Source organism: Miniopterus schreibersii, assembly GCF_964146895.1.
Source record: "Miniopterus schreibersii genome assembly, chromosome: 3".
In the NCBI taxonomy this organism is placed as follows: Eukaryota; Metazoa; Chordata; class Mammalia; order Chiroptera; family Miniopteridae; genus Miniopterus; species Miniopterus schreibersii.
Window position 1 is genome coordinate 2,841,541 of NC_138103.1, and position 20,408 is coordinate 2,861,948.

The 20,408-nt window shown below is 54.9% G+C and overlaps 1 protein-coding gene across 2 annotated transcripts in view; it reads right to left on the minus strand.

Moving 5' to 3' along the window:
- The window catches only part of PRKCB (protein kinase C beta), a 274,237-nt gene that overhangs the window by 123,128 nt on the left and 130,701 nt on the right, over positions 1–20,408 (minus strand). For both annotated transcript variants that reach the window (XM_081132525.1, XM_081132524.1), the window contains exons 4-5: positions 1,507–1,618; positions 1,042–1,170 (exon numbers count right to left, since the gene is read on the minus strand). In XM_081132525.1, the coding sequence (XP_080988651.1) occupies positions 1,042–1,170; positions 1,507–1,618 (241 nt within the window). The remainder of the gene's footprint in view (positions 1–1,041; positions 1,171–1,506; positions 1,619–20,408) is intronic.

Here is a 20,408-nt window from a genome sequence, read left to right on the forward strand (position 1 = left end):
CAGCAGGGGCTCATTTTTGCCCCTTGGGCACCAGGATGCTCAGTCAGCGGGGAAAGGAGCTACTTTTGAACAAGTGACTGCAGGCTTTCTCCAGAATCCCCAAGTGTCTCAATGGGGCAAAGTCCACCGCTTGCCTTCCTTTGAAAGGAAAAAGCGATTCAGCAGATGCCCACCAGGTGCCACGGTGTCACGACCCTCAGGTTAAAGCAGGGAGTATATTTTGCAGGGATATCTTTCAGCTTTCTTAGGTTGCAGGTAGGGCCCCTCCCAGCACAGCGCTCAGCACAGCGGAGCTACTGAACGGTTCTGCAGCCTCAGAAACAGACCAGTTTTTGCGAAATCAATCCCTTCTGCGATCAGCTTCCTACTGCCAAGTGATAAAACCCTGATTGTGAAAATGAGCCATGATACCCACTCCTGGGCAGCCAGCGCTGGTCTCACGCAGCATGTGGCTGCGTGTTGAACAGTGAGTGCAGCTGAGCTCCTGCGGGAGCCAGGAGCTCCTGGGACGGCCCACAGGTGAGTGAGGGCCACCGCTCCCCCCCCAGCCCCCTCTCGCTGCACCTCGCTGGCAGGCGGCAGTACCCCGCCTTCTCATCAGGAAGCGTTTCAGAGGTGCCAAGAGTAGAGAGAATGGTATACCGGGGACCAGCGCAGCCACCGCCGGGTGCAAGAAAGAAATGTTTCCCATATGTGGGAAGCCCCAGGGATGCACACTGCCCTCCTGCCCAAGGTGCAGCACCCTCCCGTGGTATCTCACCAAGACCCTGTTCTCCCCACCGGAGACCTCTGGGAAAGCACCCAGCGTCCCTCCTCTGCTCTCCGGTAGAGGAAGTAGAACTGCACACTCCAAAGTGGGAACCGGAGGAGGGAGGGGGAGGAAGGATCCCTGAGCTCCAGCCACCCGAGGTGCCCAGAGCGTTTCCAGGGACGCCTGCAGCAGGGAAGGGCTGAGATGCAGGAGCCGAGGCAGGGCCACCCGTGGGCCCTGTGCATCCGTGATGGAAACAGCCTCCCCTCCAGACACACGCGGCCACCTACCCAGGACGGTGAGGACCTCCCTCTCGATGTGCGCCTGGATGTAGATGCGGCCACGGCGCTCTGTGTGGTCGGTGCCGCAGAGGCTGGGGACATTCATCACGCAGCGCTTGTGGACGTTCATCATGCAGGCTGGGGGCAGAGAGGGAAAGGCTCAGGTGGCAGGGCTAGGCGGGCCTCTGTCCCCACCAGGCAGGCTGGACCCTTCCTGTCCCCTCCTGTCCCCTCCTTCCCTTCTAGGCAGCTGAGACCCCCAAGCTTGGCCAAAACAAGCCCACCCTTCTGGGTCACATCGCAGAGGCTGCTCCAACTAGCCCCCCCACCCCCCCGGGAGTCAGGGGAGGTGGAACTTGATCAGCAACATCCAATAGGCAGCATGCCAGCCCACCCAGGACTCGGAGCACATGCTGCAGACCTGGACCCCAAGCCCTGAGGAAGCAGCCCGGCGGCCAGAGGGCCTGTACTTACTGTCACACTTCATCCCCTGGTGGATGAGTCCATACAGCAGCGACCCACAGTGGTCACAAAACGTGGGGCTGGAGTATGTGTGGATCTTGAACTTGTGTTTGCTCCGGGGGTCCTAAGGCCAAGAGAAAGAGACAAAGAGGCCAGCGTCAGCAGGGCATCTCGCCCCTCCCTCTGCAGGGCCACGCAGGGCGCACCAAGCGCTGAGCCTGCCCCACTCAGCCCACCTGCGCGGCCGTCACTAGAGCTCATGCCAGACACGTGCCTGGTGTAAACAGTGGACGAGTGACCAGCGAGTGAGAGCTGGGGCTCCCTGTCCAGCCCCAGCACTCACGGTGCCTCAGGCCTCCATCTGAGAACCCAGCCCACTGGTTCCTGCCTGCAGCAAGGACCCCAGAGACGGCATACAGGGTGGTAGGCATATCAGTCGGACAGGCGCGCTTGCTCCTGTCCCCCCGTCACCCTCTGAGCAAGCTGCTGGAGTGAGGGAAAACCCAAGTCGGGCATGAGGCCACCTGCTAGGACCTCATCACCCACAGGACAGAGTCCACAGGTTGCGGAAGAGACTGCTGGGTTTCCACCAATACCCATCCTTCCCTTTAGTAACAGAAGCCTTGAGTTTTAGCAGAGACCACATTTCCCAGCCTCCCTTGCAGCTGGTGTGCCGTGACGGGGCTCCGGCCAAGTGGGATGTGTGTGCTGCGGGGTCATTCCTTTAAAAGAGTGTACACACACCTCCCTGGCCCCGGCCCCGGCCCCTGGCCCCTTCCACCGGCTGGGAGATGGTGGGAACTGGAAGTGACCACTCTGGACCCTCATGTGGAAGCAGGCGCTGACATCCTAACTAGCCTTGGACTTTGTCCCTTTGGCCAGACGCCTGGGAGAAAACCTACCTTCCACCTTGTTTAAGGCACTATATTGAAGGGCTATTGGTTACCGCATCTTACCGGGTGCCCTGGTTGACGAACATTGCAAGCATCATGCAGGAATTCTGCGCACCATTACATCCCAGGGCACACACTGCACTGGGCATACAGGGCTCGCTCAACGAATATTTAAAGAGCGAGAGTTAACATTTATTGAGCATTGACTCATGACGGGAGCTACTTTCAGGAAGTAACTGGTCACAAACGTATTTTTCCTCCGACATCCCTATGAAGTACGGTCCGCTTTCTACCCCCACTTCACAGATAAGGAAACTGAGACCGGGAGGTGCAGGGACTCGCCAGGGCCCCCCAGCCTCACGAGCACAGCATTTCCCACAGTGGCTGGCACGTAGCGCGAGGTCAGAGAGCTGTGATGGCAGCGGTGGGGCTGCGACTGTCACCGGTGACCACGGGGAGCCCTGCAGATGCACACGCTGCCTAAGAGAACGACATGGAGAGAGCCGAGCAAGACAGAGAGGCAGCCAGGAGAAGGAAGGCCAACTGGGCAAGTAACGGGAGGCCGTTTCTTTACGGTTTAGGGAGAGGCTGTCGGAGGCTCCTCCGCCCGGTTCCTCTGCCTCAGCTTTCAGGAGGACTCATACTTGCAACTACCAACTCCACCCCCCCCACCCCCAGTCCCGCAGACCCCAGACCAAGCAGGGCTTCCCCGGATCAATTCTGCCCCTCACCTCTTGCCACCTAGAGCTCAGAACGCCACCCTGGGGTCCTCATGACCCCCCGATCCTCAAGGGGAATTGTTCAGGGAGCCTGTCCACGCCTGGTCCTCACTGGTGCCATCGCTGAGATGGGCGGCTTTGCACTCTGAAAGGCCCCACCCCCCTGGACACAGGTGACTGGCAGAGAGGTGATGTTTGGCTCAAATGTCTCGCACGTTTAGTGGCCGGGACGCAGGTGGCCAGGAGACAGGCAGCCCCGGGGCTGAGGTGGCCGTTTTTACAGTGGGCCCCACGGAACGGGGGAACCAAGGTCGCGTGACCTCGGATGGCGCTCCTTGTTCCCGCCCCGCGGGGACCTGCCGTCCTGCCCTCCGAGTCCCTCCGATTCCCGTGTCCTCTCAAAGTCTCCTCTGGGTGAGCCGCCCAGGAGGCGTCCGTGAGGCGCAGCGAGGGGGGCTGACATCTGCAGCCACTGAGGTGCTGCCCACTGACCTGCTGGCTGGGCGTTAACCCTTTAATCGCTGGGCCGCGTCCAGGTGAGGCGGGGAGGGGCTCGGAGGGGAAGAGGGCAGGTAGAAGGTATGAGGGGGCGGCTCGGGGGGCCCAGTGGCTATTTGCCTATTGGTGTAAAAGTTTTTCAATATTTTCACACCTGGTACCGTAGCCGGTGGGACAGGTTAGACATCAGCTCTGCCTTAAACCAAAATACATTCCCTCCCAGCCTCCGAGGTGAAGCTATTGACCTGCCCTGGGGTGAGCCTGGGGGATCCAAGCACCCTCTACCTCAGAACTCTCCCTAGGGTCTTGTTCTAATCGCATTCAAAGATGCAGTGCCCACCTCTGCCTCCATCCCTCCCCTCCCCTTGTTCTACAGTCAGGTCCCCCCACCCAAGCCACACAGGCGGGCCCCCTGCAGCCACCTGCAGCCCATCTCCATCGCTGGCCTGGGACCTCCTTCATGCTCAGAGCTCACAACCTGGAGTCCATGCTTACAAACCAAGCTTGTAAACAGGCTACATTTGGCCCATGTAGTGCTTCTTAAAATTTTGAATTAGTTGATTTGAAAATCTTTAAAAATCATGAAACGTCAGCTAAAAATGTAAATTTCTGGCTCCTTTTGAAAAATCACAAGTAGTGGCAACACTGTACACACACTGCTGTGGGCTGAGCAATGGCTGTCCTCTTCAGATGAGGGATACACGATCCAGTTCTCCACAGTCCCCACCATTCTCTATTGCCTCACACCACACCTGCTTCACTCTTTCCTTCCCAACCTGCCCTTGCAGGCATTTGGGTTTGTGATTTCTGCCAGACACCCCAACCTCTCTCCCTACAGGCCACTGGCTGGGATCCAACAAGTGAGCACATTTCCTCAACTCCTGAATGAGTTCACAGGGCTCAGGACCAAGTGCTCTCAGAAATAGGGCTGAAACTACTATATCCCTATTGCAGCATCACCGCCTGATTTCCAGTCCCTGGTCATTTCTCTCTCCCCCAGGAGTCAGCTCTCCATAGATCCTGAAGCGATTTCTGTCCCCATATCTCAGGTGGCTCAGGCCCCACCAGGTTTTGTCCTAAGCAAGCTTGGATTTCCAAGTTTCCTTCCACGTCTGATCCCGAGCCAAGACACTGATGAATGAAACAACATGATAATTAACTATTGTGACTTTTACTGTCACCATGAACTGAGCACAGGCTGTCTGCCAAGCCCTGCGCCAGGAGCTCCATATCATGTCATAAATCCTCAGGCTGCCCATGGGTGGGGACGTATTACTATCCTGGTTTTCCAGATGGCGAGCTGAGACTTAAAAGAGTAACCTGTCCAAGGTCACAAAGCAAGAAAATGGGAGAGACAGGACTGGAATTCAAGTCTGTCGCACTCCAGAGATGGGGGCAGCCAAGCGGGCACATCTGAGTGTCACCTGGCTGCCTCTCTGTTCCTCAGCCTCCCCAGTCCTCTACCTGGCAAGGAGTTACAGATGATGACGACCTTCATGTCACACAAATGCAGCACCAGCCAGTGACAGTCCCCTTGGGGTCCCCTGCGCCCACCCTAAAACCAGAGTCTTCACTGTGAGTGCCCAACCTCAGGACTGAAAGGCAGGCAGCTCCCAGCTGGGCATCTCAGGTCATCACCTGAGTCCAGGCACAAGCAGCTAAGAAGGAAGGAAGCACAGATCCGAAACGAACAAAAAATCTTTAAACCTCTAAGTCCAAACCTAAAGTAGCCTCTTGGTCCGAAAGGCTGTGTGGCTTGGCTCACAAGTGGGCTGGAATCTGGCTGAGCCGAGGCGAAGCTGCAGGGTAGGAAGCGGAGCCGCAGGGCAGGGGCAGGAAAGTACCGCAGGACCCGCAGGGGAGGAAGCAGCCGCCTGGACGGGCGGGCGCTGTACCCTGGGCTGTCTGCGGGCCACAGGGCCCCTGACGGCCACTGCCGGGGGGTGGATGGGCAAGCTGAAGGGAAGGTCCCAGTGGGAAATCATCTCAGAGCAGAGGGGCAGCCACGGGCACAGGCGCGGGGGTTCGCTGTGTGGCCTCAGGCAGGTGACTTCACCGCTGAGCCCCCGGGGCCTTGTCCATAAGATGGAGACTGAACACGGTGCCCACTCCACAGCTCTGCTGTGACGGTGCAGCCCCCAGCACGGTGCGCGGCACACAGGGGTACAAGCTCTTGGTTTTATTATTCCAAAGACAAAAAGCAATCATGGTGACACTTCCCCAGCCTGGGTCGCGAACCGTCGCAATCTGTCTACGTACTGCCTATAATACGATTTACTGGGCTCAACATGCCATTTTTACTTAAACTATTTTAAAACAAAGCTCTGTAGGAGCGTAAACTCGCGGAATCAATGTGCAAATCATGCTTTTTTTCTACTACACCTTGAAATGAAACAGACAACTCCTAAGATTAAAGTTTAAAACGCTCATCCGCACAGGATCTGCTGAGAGGGGTGGAGTCAGATGCATCCACTCCCAGTGGGCAGGCCAACCTCATGAGAACAACTCGGCCCCATCCATCCATCCATCCATCCATCCATCCATCCATCCATCCATCCAGGTTCAAGTGGTTTTCCCCGTGAGCCCAGTCGCCCGCTTCCAGGAGCGTGCGCTGGAGGTCGGCCTGCTAGGGAGGAAGCAATGGTGCGCACGCTGTTTCCCGAGCAGCGGGTTTAAGAGCCAAAGGTTTCAAACACGCGAAGCGAGGAAGGCAGGGGCTGCGAAAAACCAGCCACAGCCTGCACAGTGGGCACCCCGCAGGCAGGAGGCCGGGAGGCCGTCTGCGCCGACACAGAATACTCTCCACGGCGCAGTTTCAAGTGAGGCTGAAAAAGGAAAGAGAAACCCACGGTGCAGAAGAGTGCAGGTCGCATGTTGCCGTGTTTCGTGAGAAAGTGAGAAGGGGCACAAGCGCAGTTCAGTTACAGCTGCCAGAGAAGAAAACTCCACCTGCGGAGGCAGAGGGCGCAGCGTGGACAGGGAGAGAGGACACCAGGGCGCAGCGTGGACAGGGAGGGAGGGAGGACACCAGGGCGCAGCGTGGACGGGGAGGGAGGGAGGACACCAGGGCGCAGCGTGGACGGGGAGGGAGGGAGGACACCAGGGCGCAGCGTGGACGGGGGAGAGGACACCAGGGCGCAGCGTGGACAGGGAGGGAGGGAGGACACCAGGGCGCAGCGTGGACGGGGAGGGAGGGAGGACACCAGGGCGCAGCGTGGACGGGGGGAGAGGACACCAGGGCGCAGCGTGGACAGGGAGGGAGGGAGGACACCAGGGCGCAGCGTGGACGGGGGAGAGGACACCAGGGCGCAGCATGGACAGGGAGGGAGGGAGGACACCAGGGCGCAGCGTGGACAGGGGGAGAGGACACCAGGGCGCAGCATGGACAGGGAGGGAGGGAGGACACCAGGGCGCAGCGTGGACAGGGGGAGAGGACACCAGGGCGCAGCGTGGACAGGGAGGGAGGGAGGACACCAGGGCGCAGTGTGGACGGGGAGGGAGGGAGGACACCAGGGCGCAGCGTGGACGGGGGAGAGGACACCAGGGCGCAGCGTGGACAGGGAGGGAGGGAGGACACCAGGGCGCAGCGTGGACGGGGGGAGAGGACACCAGGGCGCAGCGTGGACAGGGAGGGAGGGAGGACACCAGGGCGCAGCGTGGACGGGGGAGAGGACACCAGGGCGCAGCATGGACAGGGAGGGAGGGAGGACACCAGGGCGCAGCGTGGACAGGGGGAGAGGACACCAGGGCGCAGCGTGGACAGGGAGGGAGGGAGGACACCAGGGCGCAGTGTGGACAGGACCAGGGCGCAGTGTGGACAGGGAGGGAGGGAGGACACCAGGGCGTAGCGTGGACAGGGAGGGAGGGAGGACACCAGGGTGCAGCGTGGACAGGGGGAGAGGACACCAGGGCGCAGCGTGGACAGGGAGGGAGGGAGGACACCAGGGCGCAGTGTGGACAGGGAGGGAGGGAGGACACCAGGGCGCAGCGTGGACGGGGAGGGAGGGAGGACACCAGGGCGCAGCGTGGACGGGAGGGAGGCACACCTTCGTACAGGTTTGATGTCAACTAGCATATCTGACTTTTTCTCTGGGTACCACGAAATCCCCCGGAGGCAGCACCGTGCTGGGGAGCACACAGCAATGCCACGCCCCAAACTGGACACAAAACACCAAAAATCCCCAAGGGCGGGGACGCAGGGCGGCCTTCGTAGGAACGGCGTGGACTGATGCTGTGAACATGAAGCGTGTACAGTGTTAGAGCCCTGCGAACACTGGTTTGGAGAAGATCTCTGGTTTTGTTGCTGAGGGGGACTGGACTGATGACACTGCAGATGTGTGTGTCTGGTGACAGTCCGCCCTGGCACTTGTACGCCAAGCCTTCGTCCAGCCCACCCCTTTGGCAAATAACTAATTATTCCATTTGAAGGACAAGTGTCTGACATGTAAACTTCAGTTGAATTTTAAATATGATTTCCTGGGTTAAGATCCATACCGGGGTCAACGTCCATATCAGGGTTTAATCAGTAGCCGCATTCAGATTTCATGCCCAGCTCTGGCTGTTACCAGCTTTTCCACTCTGAACAAGTCATTTAACTCTTTTAAATGTTAGTTTCTTCATCTGAAAATGGGATGGTGACAATAATACCCAGTTCCTAAGATGACGGGAGAGTTCAATGAGTCACTGCGTGGAACTGCCCAATAATCATCGGCGGAAATAAACATTTAATAAATATTCAGTGCTTTCATGAATTTTTCTGTCCACAGCCTTTGCCCGTGTTTAAATTCAAATTTGTTGCTTTCTAAATGATTGGTAGCCAATTTTCAGTTTCCCCTTCTCCTGCAGGTCTGTTTCTGCTGCTGCGCTTGGAAAGTCCTCCCAGTGACTTCTTCATTCTGACAGTTTCACTTCCTACCCTGAAATCGTTATTTCCCATGAGATTCATTTCAGCAGGAGCTCCGAGCTGAGACCTTTAATTTTTTTTCTTAGTGCGTAGTCAGTTGTAACAGAAAATGTATGGAATCTTCTCCCTGCTGATTTGAAATGCCTCTTTCATCAGACACTAATTTCTCGAGTATCCCTTGTCATTTTTAAATTTTCTCTTACACTCCACTGATCTGTCTCCCCATTCCTGTCTCAGCATCGTACCCTTTAAACACATCACAGGTTTGTAATATCAACTAGAAACACGTATTTTATACCCACCCACCCCTCTGCCAGCACTGCTTACAAAACATCCATGGTTATTCTCACACATATATATTGGAAATGCCAGCCTTTGCCAGCCCCACTTATTGTCCCTTCTAGAAAAATCCCCACCTACAGCACCAGCTCAGTGGGCAGGAGAGCACCTGACCTCATGCTGAATGCACCAAGGTCTGGCCGGTGGCATGCACTGGGCCACGCAGAATTCAGAACAAGGGGCTGTGTGCTGGAGCTGAGCCGGGGGGGGGGGGGGGGGCGGCAGTGTCCCAGAAAGCAGAGATAGAGAGACAGAGGTAGAGAGAAGACAGAGAGAGACAGGGAGACATCACATGAGGAGCCTTCCTTTATGTCCTTCTAGAAGTTTCTTGTCTAAACCCTTCTTAGTTGCCATTAAGGTTAAGCTAGTCTTTCCCCTTCCAGGATATGTCCTTCCACCCAGCCATCTCAATGAATTAGCTAGGTCAGAGGTTCTCAGCGGGTCGTGCCATCCTCCCTGGCACACCTGCGAGTCTCTTGCAGAGATGCATTTCCAGGCCCCTGGGCGGGACTCACAGCAGTGGGAGCCACAGTTTGATAGGAATGTGGTGTCCCTCCCGTTATACAGAATTCTGGGAAGAGCTCAGAACTGGCGACACTGAGCCAAGCTCTCCTGAGGGCAGATGCTGGCTGGCGCTGAGTCCTGGCCACCCAGCCTGCTGGACACTGCCTGGCCCGGCAGGCATCCGAGTTTGTAACTCCCCAGATCCCAACTCCAACTAGCACAGCCACGGGAGAGGGGAATCGACAGCGCTGCACCCATTCACTGAGCCTCCAAGGGCACTGCAGACCCGCCTCGGGGGGCGGGGGGGGCTCATTCTCACAGCAAACAGGACTTTTCTCCTGGAAGGCTGCGCGCAAGCACAAGCCAGCCCAGCTCTACGTGGCACCAAGGAGTCAAGCACTGGACCTGCAGGTTCAGCCCCAGTTTGATGCCTGGGTCACCAGGGTGAGAAGCCAGGTGAGGCCTGGCCTGGTCTGGTGACCCTCCGCCTGGCATAGGAGTAAGTGCACCATGAAGAGGGCCAGTCAGGTATTTAAACGGAAAGGCTCCAGGGAGGGTTGTCTGGATTCAAATGCCAGCCCCACCCGCACTAGCCGCACCCCTTAGCCCGGTACCTCCACTCTCCACACTTCAGGTCCCTCTCCCGTTAACTAGCGATAACGGTCAGATTTACTCCCTGGGATTGTTACCGTGACAGAATTACTTAAAACCTTTAAAACAGTTGCTTGACTCCAAGCAGACACTCAATAAATAGCAGGCACTCAGCTACTGGGCTACTGTTATTAATTACGAGCTATTGCTGACCAGGGCATCCCTACATCTACTGAGTAGTAACTTTCCCCAATAAACCCCTATATGTTCCCACTTCTGGAACTTCAGCCTGGATTTTCTGAGCTAGTTTCCTCCACTAAAGCAATGAACCATTCACGTGTTTATCCATTTATTCACCAAATATTCGCCAAGCACTCTGCGTGGTCAGGTGCCGGGTGAGCACAATCAGACAGCGTCCGCCTTCCTGGGTGCCCAGCCTAGCTGGAAGGAGACAGTAAAAAGCACAAATGAATGTATACTTTCAAGTGCTGGGAAGGAGAAGCTCGTGGGGGCTCAGAGAATTGCAGTGAGGGACTGAGCTGCACAGAGAGGTCTGGGTCCCCTGAAGGGAGGGGAACTGGCCCAAGCCATCTGGCTGGGGCTCTGTGTGCAATTCAGCTGCATGGGGTCCTGCTTCAAGCCAGGTGGACCTGGCTGGCACAACCCCCATCCCCCTACCAACTCCCCCCACCTGCCTGGCTGCCAGCTCTGCCTCAACCCCCTTCCCTGTGCCCAGCTCAGACTCTGCAGCCATGAGACCCAGCGCCCCGTGGGAGGGGATTTAGTAGAGGGCTCATGATCAGACTTCACAAAGAAATGGTCCAAATGCAATCCCAGATCTTGCTTCCCAGCTGTGCAGCCTTGAGCAAGTTACCTACACCATACGTGCCTTGATTTTCTCACCTTTAAAACGGAGACAAGAACTGTCATGTGGCGACGCACTACAGAAGAGAAGCCTGCACAGCAAGGCCAGGCTGCGTGGGACCAAATCCCAACTCAAGAATTCCCTAGCTGTGTGACTTTGGGCAAGTTACCGAACCTCTCTGTGCTTCAGTTTCCTCATCTTTAAAGTATAAATAATAATAGCACTAAATCTTCATAAAATTATGAGAATTTAATGAGTTAATATTTGTAAAGGGCTCAGCACAATGCCTGACACTTAGTAAAATACTACACAAGTGTTTGCTGAATCTAAGAAATGTTTCTGCTTTCTAGATTTGCAAAGGTTAATGCAATCACGGTTACACTGGGTTAGCACAGTGACTGGCATGTAGCATGCACCTGATAAACGGTAACTGAAAGTAAAAACTCCATCTGTGATCTTGGGCAAGTCACTTCCATGCTCTGGTCTCAGTTCCCCCTTCAGAAAACAAAGGGGTTAAGCTGGGCATTCCCCAGGCGGCTTTCAAGTTCTGACAACCTGGGTGGTCCAGGCTGTTCAGAGAGGGGCCCCGCCTCTTCCTGTGGAGGCCACACTGAGAAGGTGTTGCTCAGAGGGCACAGCAGTGGGTTCAAGGAGCAGTCACACTGCAACAGATCACACCCTGGCCCTATAAATGACTCCTGGGCCACCCACAAAGCAAGCACACACAGCCTCCGCCCTGGCCGCTGAGGGACCAGGGACCTGGTCTGAGCACCCTCTCCCTGCGGAGTGGGGGCCACCCAAATGCAAGGCCAGGGCACAGACGCTTGATTTCTGGGTGCAGAGCACACGCCCAGCTTCCTGACACCGCCCTCTGCCACGGAAGCCCTCACACGCCCACATCTGCGTCTCAGAGGCGCAGAAAGAACCTTCGTGTAGGACATGAGGAAAGCTGGGGCCACCATCAGCGCCCGGGGCTCCGGACGCCACCAGCCACGCAGGTTCGGGCCTGGCCATCTTCACCACCAGACACAAGATCCAGAGGCGGGAGGCCTCCCCGAGGAAGACGGGTTCAGTGCCCATCACCGGCCCCCGTCACCAGGAGCAGCCCTGGGACACCGCTCGGCTCAGCAGTGCCTGGGGAGCTACCACAGGCCGCGCGAGGCGCACTGTAGGTGTGACATGGCCTGACAGTAGATTCCGACCCCACCTTTCAGGATCTATAATTCCAGTGGGGGTGACAATAATGGGATTATCACTACAGCACCAGCACCACAGGCCAGGCACTGCTCTCAGAGCTTCACATACAATTAGCTCATGTGACCGTTAGTGAAATAGGTTTATTATCCTTGTTTCACAGGGGAGAAAACTGGGGCACAGAGAAGTTAAGTAAGTTGCCCAAGGTCACACAGCTAGTGATTTGCATCCAAGATCCGGGCTCTCTGTCACCATGTCACACCCCTGTGATGTGTGAAAGCAAGAAGAGGGGTGTGGTGCTATAGATGGGAGTGCAAAATAGTGGTACTGACCTGGTCAGGGAGGTCAGGGAGGGCTTCCCTGAGGAGGTGATGCCCAGAGGATGAGTAGGTGTCAACCAGGGTTCTTAACCCTGGCTGTACACTGAAATCACCTGGGCGGCTTGGACTCAGAGATTCTCATTCATCTGCCTACACTGAGCCCAGGCACCAGTGTTTGGTTATAAAGCTCCACAAATGATTCAGCCATGCAACCAGGACTGAGACTCACTGAGCTCGCGGTGGAGCAGGGCGAGAGGTGTGGCCCGGCACATGCCTGATGGTGGGCAGGCTGCTGGGGCACAAGAGAGTGAAAGAAGAAAGCTCGGAGGGTGGGGAAGGTAGTGGTCAAACAGGCCGGAGGGGTGAATGGGCCCACAGCACACAGGGCCTATAAAGAGGGGACCATGTCATGTACCTTCCAAACGGGACTCGAGAAAGACAGGCACGCAAACTCCAGGATCCCAATGCAACGGAATAACCAGAACTGCCCATGGGCAAGCTTGGCAAAGCCCCATGTAGGGTAGCCCTGCTCATGAGCCACGCCCAAGACTATGCCACAGACCTGTTTTCAGCAAGGACAGACATGTGCCTACATCTGATTTGCAGAAAGATGACTCCACAGCAACGTGGAAATGACAGGCCCATGAGACAGAGGGTCAGGGAACCAGGACAGGAGGGTACTGGTGCAGGGAGGCTGAGTGGGCCTAGTCCGGGGCCCCTCTGTGAGGACGCAGGAGGGGTCGCAGCACACTGTGCTGGTTAAGAGCGGGCTCTAGGGCAGTCAAGTTCAAATCCAGACTCTGCTTCTTATTAGTCATGTGGCTTGGCAGCCGGATAACCTGGCAGCCTCAGTTTCCTCCTCTATAAAATAGGCATAAAAGCGTTCCTTTCCCATAGGATGAAGATGCCATGAGTGTGTACGTAAGTCACCTTGAGCAGCGGCTGGCATAGGTGCCACATAAGTGTTAGGTGTAATTACGATGTTGGGGGTTCAATAGGATTTGGCAGTAAGTGGGCAGGGAAAGTCTGGGAGCACCGAGGACAAGGCCCAGACTTTCCCATTGCTCAGGGGAACTCTGGAGATTCACAGGCATGGGGCCAGGAGGAACAAGACAGAAAGTTGTACCAGGAAGGTCTGAGGCAGAATTAAGAAACAGAACCAAGACCTAAAGGCCCAGACTGAAGCCCAGGATTCTGGTCAAGCAAACACGTATATGACACGCCAGGCACAGTTTAAGCTTTTTGCAGATGTTGACTTATTTAGTACAGCATCCCTGTGAAGTGGGTGTATTATCACCCTCACCTGAGAATGAAGGATCACAGAGCCAGGGAGCAGGGGCGCCAAGACCCGAGCCCAGGTTCCGCCCGCGCTCCTACTCAGCACGCGAGCCCACCACCCGAGCCCGCACATCTCCCTCGCCCTCGCCTCGCACAGCCACTGGAGGTCCCGGAGGGCACTGTGTAAAAACAGGAGAATCTATTTCAGCCCAGGAACCAGGGGCAGGTGCCAAGTAAATGCCAGAAATGCTTCAAATGTGTTTCAGTGCATAGAAAAGGTGAGGCTTGGATTGAGGAAAGGGCAGCCCGGCCCGATTCTCCCAACTGAAAAAAATTAGAGCAGCAGTGTCTGGCGGTGACACGGGTGACTGGCCAAACACAGGACGCCGAGGTGAATCTTCCCAGGTGCTTCTGCAGTCCTGGCAGCAGCAGGCGCTTAATAAATGTGCAGAAACATATAAATGTGGTGAATGACCCCCTCTCTGAGCCAACCCACTGCAGATCCCACCCAACACAGAGGGTGCTGAGTCCAGCAGGGGTGCTGCGGCACCTGGTTCCTAACCAGGGCTGCACCCAGGGTCAGGGGGATGGGTGTGGCCCAGCCAGTGTAAAGCGCAACCACACTGCCAGGGAAGGGGACCTCTTCATGCTGTTAGAGCTCCCCGTCTGGAACCGCCGCCCCCTCCCTACTCCCCAAAGAAGGCTGATCTCACTCAATCTGCGTTTGCCTTTCTCCCTTCACGGAGGTCAGGAGTCCTTCTGCTGATGACAGTCTGACCTCCTAATGCAGTCGTGGTAAACTGGTGGACCTCAGAATGAATCCAGCCCGTAAATGTGCTTCAAATACAGCACGGTCGTAATTCTTGAATTATTTGTCAACATCTAAAATTAGGAGATTCAAACTTCTCTTGGAAAACTGGAAGATCTGGCCCTTGGTCCTTTAAATACCAGGAATAAAACCAAGGGAGCTGAGCAGTGGCTGCCCCTTTTGGACAGGTGCACATGTGCCAGATGGGCACTCCCTGTCACCACACGCTCGACTGATTTATGTACCTGCCTAACCTGGCAGGCTTTGAAGTCGATCATCCAGAAAAATGGGATGCTGTGCATCATTTCAAAGTCACATGGCCACAAACAAAATATTGGGGAAAGCAGCCAAGCAGGAGAAGGCCAACTATATAATTCCATTTGTGCAGAGTCCAAGAGCAGGCGAGCTGCCCTCCGCAGTGGCTGTGCCACTTCGCATTCCCGCCGAGAGCGCAAGCGCCCGGCTCCTCCACAAGCCTGCCAGCACGTGCTGGCTTCTGGGTTTGTTTCTTAAACAGTCATCCTAACAGGTGTGAGGTGATACCTCACTGTGGATCTGAGTCCCATTTCCTGATGATTAGTGACACTGAGCATTCTTTTCATGTACCTGTGGACTATTTGCAGGTCTTCTTTGGAGAAATGTCTATTCAGGTCCTTAGCCCATTTGGAGGTTCCTCAAAAAATAACCAATGGAGCTACCATATGATCCCACAATCCCGTTTCTGGGCATTTATCCAAAGGAGCTGAAACCAGGATCTCAGTGAGATTCTAGCCCTGCAGCCTCACTACTCACAACAGCCACGGCGTGGGAGCAACCTACCTGTCCACCGGCAGATACATGGATGAAGAAAGGGGGGTAGGTGCATACAACAGAGTATCGTTCAAGCTTTAAAAAGAAGGACATTCTGCGATATGGGCCAACACGGATGAACTTGGGGACACTATACTAAGTGAAATAAGCCAGACACAGAAAGACTGTGTGATTCCACTTACATGAGGTATTTAAAATAGTCTAATTCACAGAATCAAAGAGTGGGATGGTGGGTGTCAGAGGTGGGGGAGGAAATGGGGAGTTACTACTCAGAGGCATAAAATTTTAATTGAGCGAGAGGAGTAAGTTCTAGATCTGTGGACTGTGCCTACAGCCAACACTGTCCTGTGCACTTAAAAAGGGGGACAGATCTCATGTTACATGTTCTTTCCAAAATAGAATAAAAATAACTAGTTCAATGGAAAGAAGAGCAGATAACTTAAGGCTGGGACCTGAAAGGGCAGGCTATGGGGGTAGGGGCTAGAAGCGGGAACAGGGCGGCCCTGGGGTTCTGGTTGTAGAGAATTCACTGTGTGAGAATTTATCAAGATGGGCACTTTTAGTGTAATAAAGCTTTCAAAAGCCATGTGACCAGCCCAGACTAAAGCCAGAATCTCAACCTAAATTCTAAATTCCTAGAAGAGTCAGTCGTTCAAGCTCGGGACAGGTGTCCATGTGCCTTGGCCCGGTGGGGCAGGGGCTGTAGGGTCCCAGAGCTTCTGGGGGTAACTACCTGCAGAGGTGGTCCCAGAGCAAAGGCGTGTCTCCAGGAAGATTTGTGCAGGTAGACAGGGCTGAGGTTACGAGGCAGTCTGGGGTATGGAGCAGGACCATGCCCCTGGGGGCCAGGCTGCCTAGGTTTGAATCCCAGCTCTACCACTCACTGGCCATGTGATCTGGGCAGGTCCCTTAGTCTCTGCAGGCCTCAGCTTCCTTATCTGTAGCCTGAGGTGGTGACAACGACGCTTACTCGGAGAGCGCAGCGTAGGAGGCATATTACATGTAAAGTGCGTAAAACAGAATCATACCTGTGAATGCTGGCTCTGGGGTGGTATTGTTAAAAAAGTATTTTAACATTAAAAAGTATTTCAACAAGTATTTTTTTAAAAATACTTAAAAATCCCAGAATCCCAAACCAGTAGAGGTGGGGGAGCTCCGGGAATGAAAAGCCAGAGGCAGAGGAAGACTAGAAGTGAGGTCTTGGACCCAGGACCAGCGCCTTCCATACCCCTCCAGGCCGCCACCCCACAGGGGGCTCTGCCCTTTGATTCTCTATTTCCCCCAAGTCCGCAAGCTCCGTGGGCTAAGGTTTCGGGTAAATTGCCCTTTTCTGGCTCTGAAGCAGGCTCCATCCCCAACGAGGAGAAGCCAAAACAATTTGTGGGCCAGGACATCTCCACCTCCTGCGAGTCCCAGCAGCTCCGCGTCCTCCTGACAGCGAGGGACCAAAGGCTGCCGAGAAGCAGGGCACTGCCCTGAGCACGCTGCTCCACCCTCGCAAGCCGCGGGCACCCGGCGAATGGGGCAGAATCCTGCGGATTCACTTCACAGGCAAAAGAACTGCATTTTATCACCTTACCACCATTTTATTAGACTCTCCCCCAACCAGCTATGGGAGGTGCCTCCATCTTTCCACGTTGCGGCAAGAAACATGGCTGTGGGCTGTGCCAACAACAGGGCTGGGTTTGGAAACTCACTCTGAGACCTGAAGGACCACTGTGGGGACAGTATGGATTGGCACAGGTGCCCGGCACAGCACAACGCCTTCCCGGGGGCTAATTCACCTAACCCTCTCCTGACCCCCCTGGGGAGGGCCCTGTTTTACCCTGTTTTTACACATGAGAAAACCGAGGCAGAGAGGGTGGGTAACCAGCCCAAGATTGTTCAGCTAACCAGGGGCAAGCCTGGAATTCAAACCCAACCCTTCTGGTTCCAGAGCCACTGCACAATTTTGTCTGACACTGGTTTCCAGACTCAGCCACCGTCAGAATCCCCTGAAGGGCTTTACGGATTCCAGGTCCTTGTCTGTGTTCAGGTGAGGCTGGTCTTCAGCAGGCTACCCAAATCATCTTAAGCATCCAGCCGGTCTGCCTTCCGAAAAGCACCATTTAAAATTGTAGTGGACGTGGGCTGCTCCGGCCTGCTCCACATCTCTGCTTCCTCTCTGGCAGGAGTCCCTCAGTCCCCTTCAAGTACCCGACACCCCCTCTGTGCTAACTGACCTGGGGTCACCCAGATCATCCCTCTCCTGGAATCTGAATTTAGAACCAAAGCAAATAAGAACCCAAATCAGATGCAGCCGGTGGGTGACTCCCGTCTTCCTCCAGTTCCCTGGACTACACCAGACCCTTCCAATCAATTCCTCCCTGAGTAAGCTAAGCAGAGGCGGTTTCTGGGGCGTGCGCCCCAACAACACTAATTAGGAGAAGCGCCAGTGTGGTAGAGCCGCTCCATGCATTTGGAAAAATGTGGACCCCTGTAAAGACACCACCCCAGTCAAGATGCAGACGTCTCCAGCAGGCCGACACCGGGACGCTTCCATCACCTCACAGCACCCCCACAGGTGCCTTTCCCTACACAGCCCCGGCTGGCAACGTCACGCCGTTTCCAAATTGGTGGCATGAGCACTGATGCGGTGAACACCACTTTAGCTAAATAAACGCACGCAGCCTGAAATAATTCCTCAGCAAGGAGTCCTAGAATTGTAATTCTTAGGTCAAAAAGGAATCGGTTGAGTAATTCTTTGGTTAAAAGGTCCTTAAGGCTGTTAATACACCTTGGTAATTTTCTCTCCAGAAAGGGCATGTAGTTTGCACGCAACAGTAATATTTTAAAGGCATTTCCCACCCCCTTCCTCCTGCTGATGCTTCTGCTTTGCGTCCACGAAGACCGCGTCTTACATTTGTGTGTGTTTTGTGGTATGTCTTTGCCCCTTTTATTTTAACCTGTGTTCTAAGTTCCTCTTATACTTTGCCTAGAATTGTCCGTTGTCTGTCTGTCCCATCTGGGGTCCCTGCCTTTCGGCAGAGCTTCGACTCACGCACACTGGCGGGGTGACGACGCTCACTGTCGCGCCCACACCGCGACCCGCGCTTTCCAGATTTCACGGTTCCCTGCCGGCCTGGCTTTATCTTCGCTCCTATGTGTTATTAGTCAAAATTTTCTGTTACTTTTATCTGTAAGTCGTTTCTCTCACACACACACAAATAAAGTCTATTTGAACCAATATATCTATGCCAAGAGTTAAATAGTATTAAGTATTTTATTTAGGAATTGTCACCTAGACCAGCGATTTTCAACCCGTGAGCTGCGAGAAAGTTTAAAACCTGCAGTACCGGACTATTCAGTCAGGGGCACCCACCTCTTTTCCCTTAAATCTTCAAATAAAAAAATGACGACAGCCGACACAGTAATATCCATCCAGCATGAATGAATCAAAATCAGACCTGTTTTTGGTCAGATTGGCAAAAAATATATTTTTGGTGTGCTGCAGAATTTCAGTAATTAGTTTATGTGCCACAACATGAAAAAGGTTAGAAATCACTGATCTAGACGCAGTGTACTATAGTTTACTTTCTTACGCCAACTTTATCGAGTTAGCTCATAATAAACAACCGTGGGAGCTCCGGTCGGATGGGCCCCTCAGCTGCTCCGAGAGCCGCAGGGCCCGGCCCAGGAGCCACCGAAGGGCCTTCCCCGCGCCAGGGGGCCGCGCGACCGGAGCCCGCCCGCGGCCGGCCGTGACCGCGGGCTAGGAGGGCCACTTCTACCATAAGGGCTTTTATCTTTCCAAGGGGTCCGCCGGTACCAGGTCACCAGGCACCTTGCAGACATGTCCTGCCTACAGCTGGAGCAAACGAGGCAAGGACACGTGGGTCAGGTCCCCGCGGGAAACAAGGCACACTCAGGAGAGTTTAGGAACGCTTTCAGGGAGGACTGTTTCTAGAGGAATGAGCATGGGGCTGGGAAACCAGCAACTGGGGCTAGAAGAGCAAAGGGACAAGGGAAGAATGCAGTCCACGGGACCCAAAGAGTGAGAACTGCTTGCACAAGCCTGCCTTAGAGGAACAGCAACCTCAGTCAGAGGGTGGGGCCAAGACGACCCTGATATATACCCTGGGCTCCCTTTTCTCACCCTCCAATCTCCTTTAATCGCTCCCCTTGATCCCAACCAGAAGGCAGGGAACCCCAACTGATGTAGTCCTCGCAGGCCGGTCTCCCAGGGAAAACGCAGAGGATCTGGAAGGACTAGCAGGACAGCTGACGCGGCCGCTGAGGCCAGTGGGTGGGGTGGGCGACGGCCTGAAACTCCTCCCGCTCCCGCACGCGTCTGCAACGTGGCCTTGCAGCTCCTCCCACCCACAGGTGAACCTGGTCTTGGCCACAACCAGTGACACACAAACAAAGGCTTCAGAATCACCTGGGCGTTGGGCCCGTCCCTCTCTCGCTGTGCTTGGAACCTGAGACTAGCACACGGATGAGCTTCAGCGGGCCCCCTGGAGGAGGAGACCACGCGGAGGACAACTGAGGGCCAAGTCTGCCCCATGAGCCATGCTAGTGAGGCTACCCCGGGAGAGGGTGAGGCTGTGGTTAGTAATAAGAAACAGGTCTTCATCCCATTTCTGGCACAGAGCTCCTAAAACCCTTACGACTTCCTGTGATGACAGTGACAAAGGTGTCTTTGATTATGTTAATAAGGTGACTTTTAGGAAATACATGTGGATGGGAGCTGGTTGCTAGAGGAACCAACCATTCCATTTACAGGGTTGGAACTTTCAGGCCCACCCTTGACTTCCGGGGAGGGAAGAGGGACTAAAGATTGAGTTCAATCACCAATGGCCAATAATTTAAATCAATTGTGCTGATGTGATGGAACCTCCATAAAAACCCCAGAAGACAGGGTTGGAGAGCTCCTGGGTTGGTGGACACATGGGGATGTGGGGAGAGTGGTACCCGGAGGGGACATGGAAGCTCTGTGCCCCTTGCCCCGAGCATCTCTTCCATCTGGCTGTTCCTGAGTTATGTTCTTTTATAATAAACTTGTAATCTGGTGACTAAATGAGTTTCCTGAGTTCTGTGAGCTGCCCTAGTAAATTAATTGAACCCAAGGAGCAAGTCCTGGGAACCTCTGATTTAGTCACTTCGTCAGAAGTAAAGGTGACACCTGGACTTGGAATTGATGACCTGAGTTG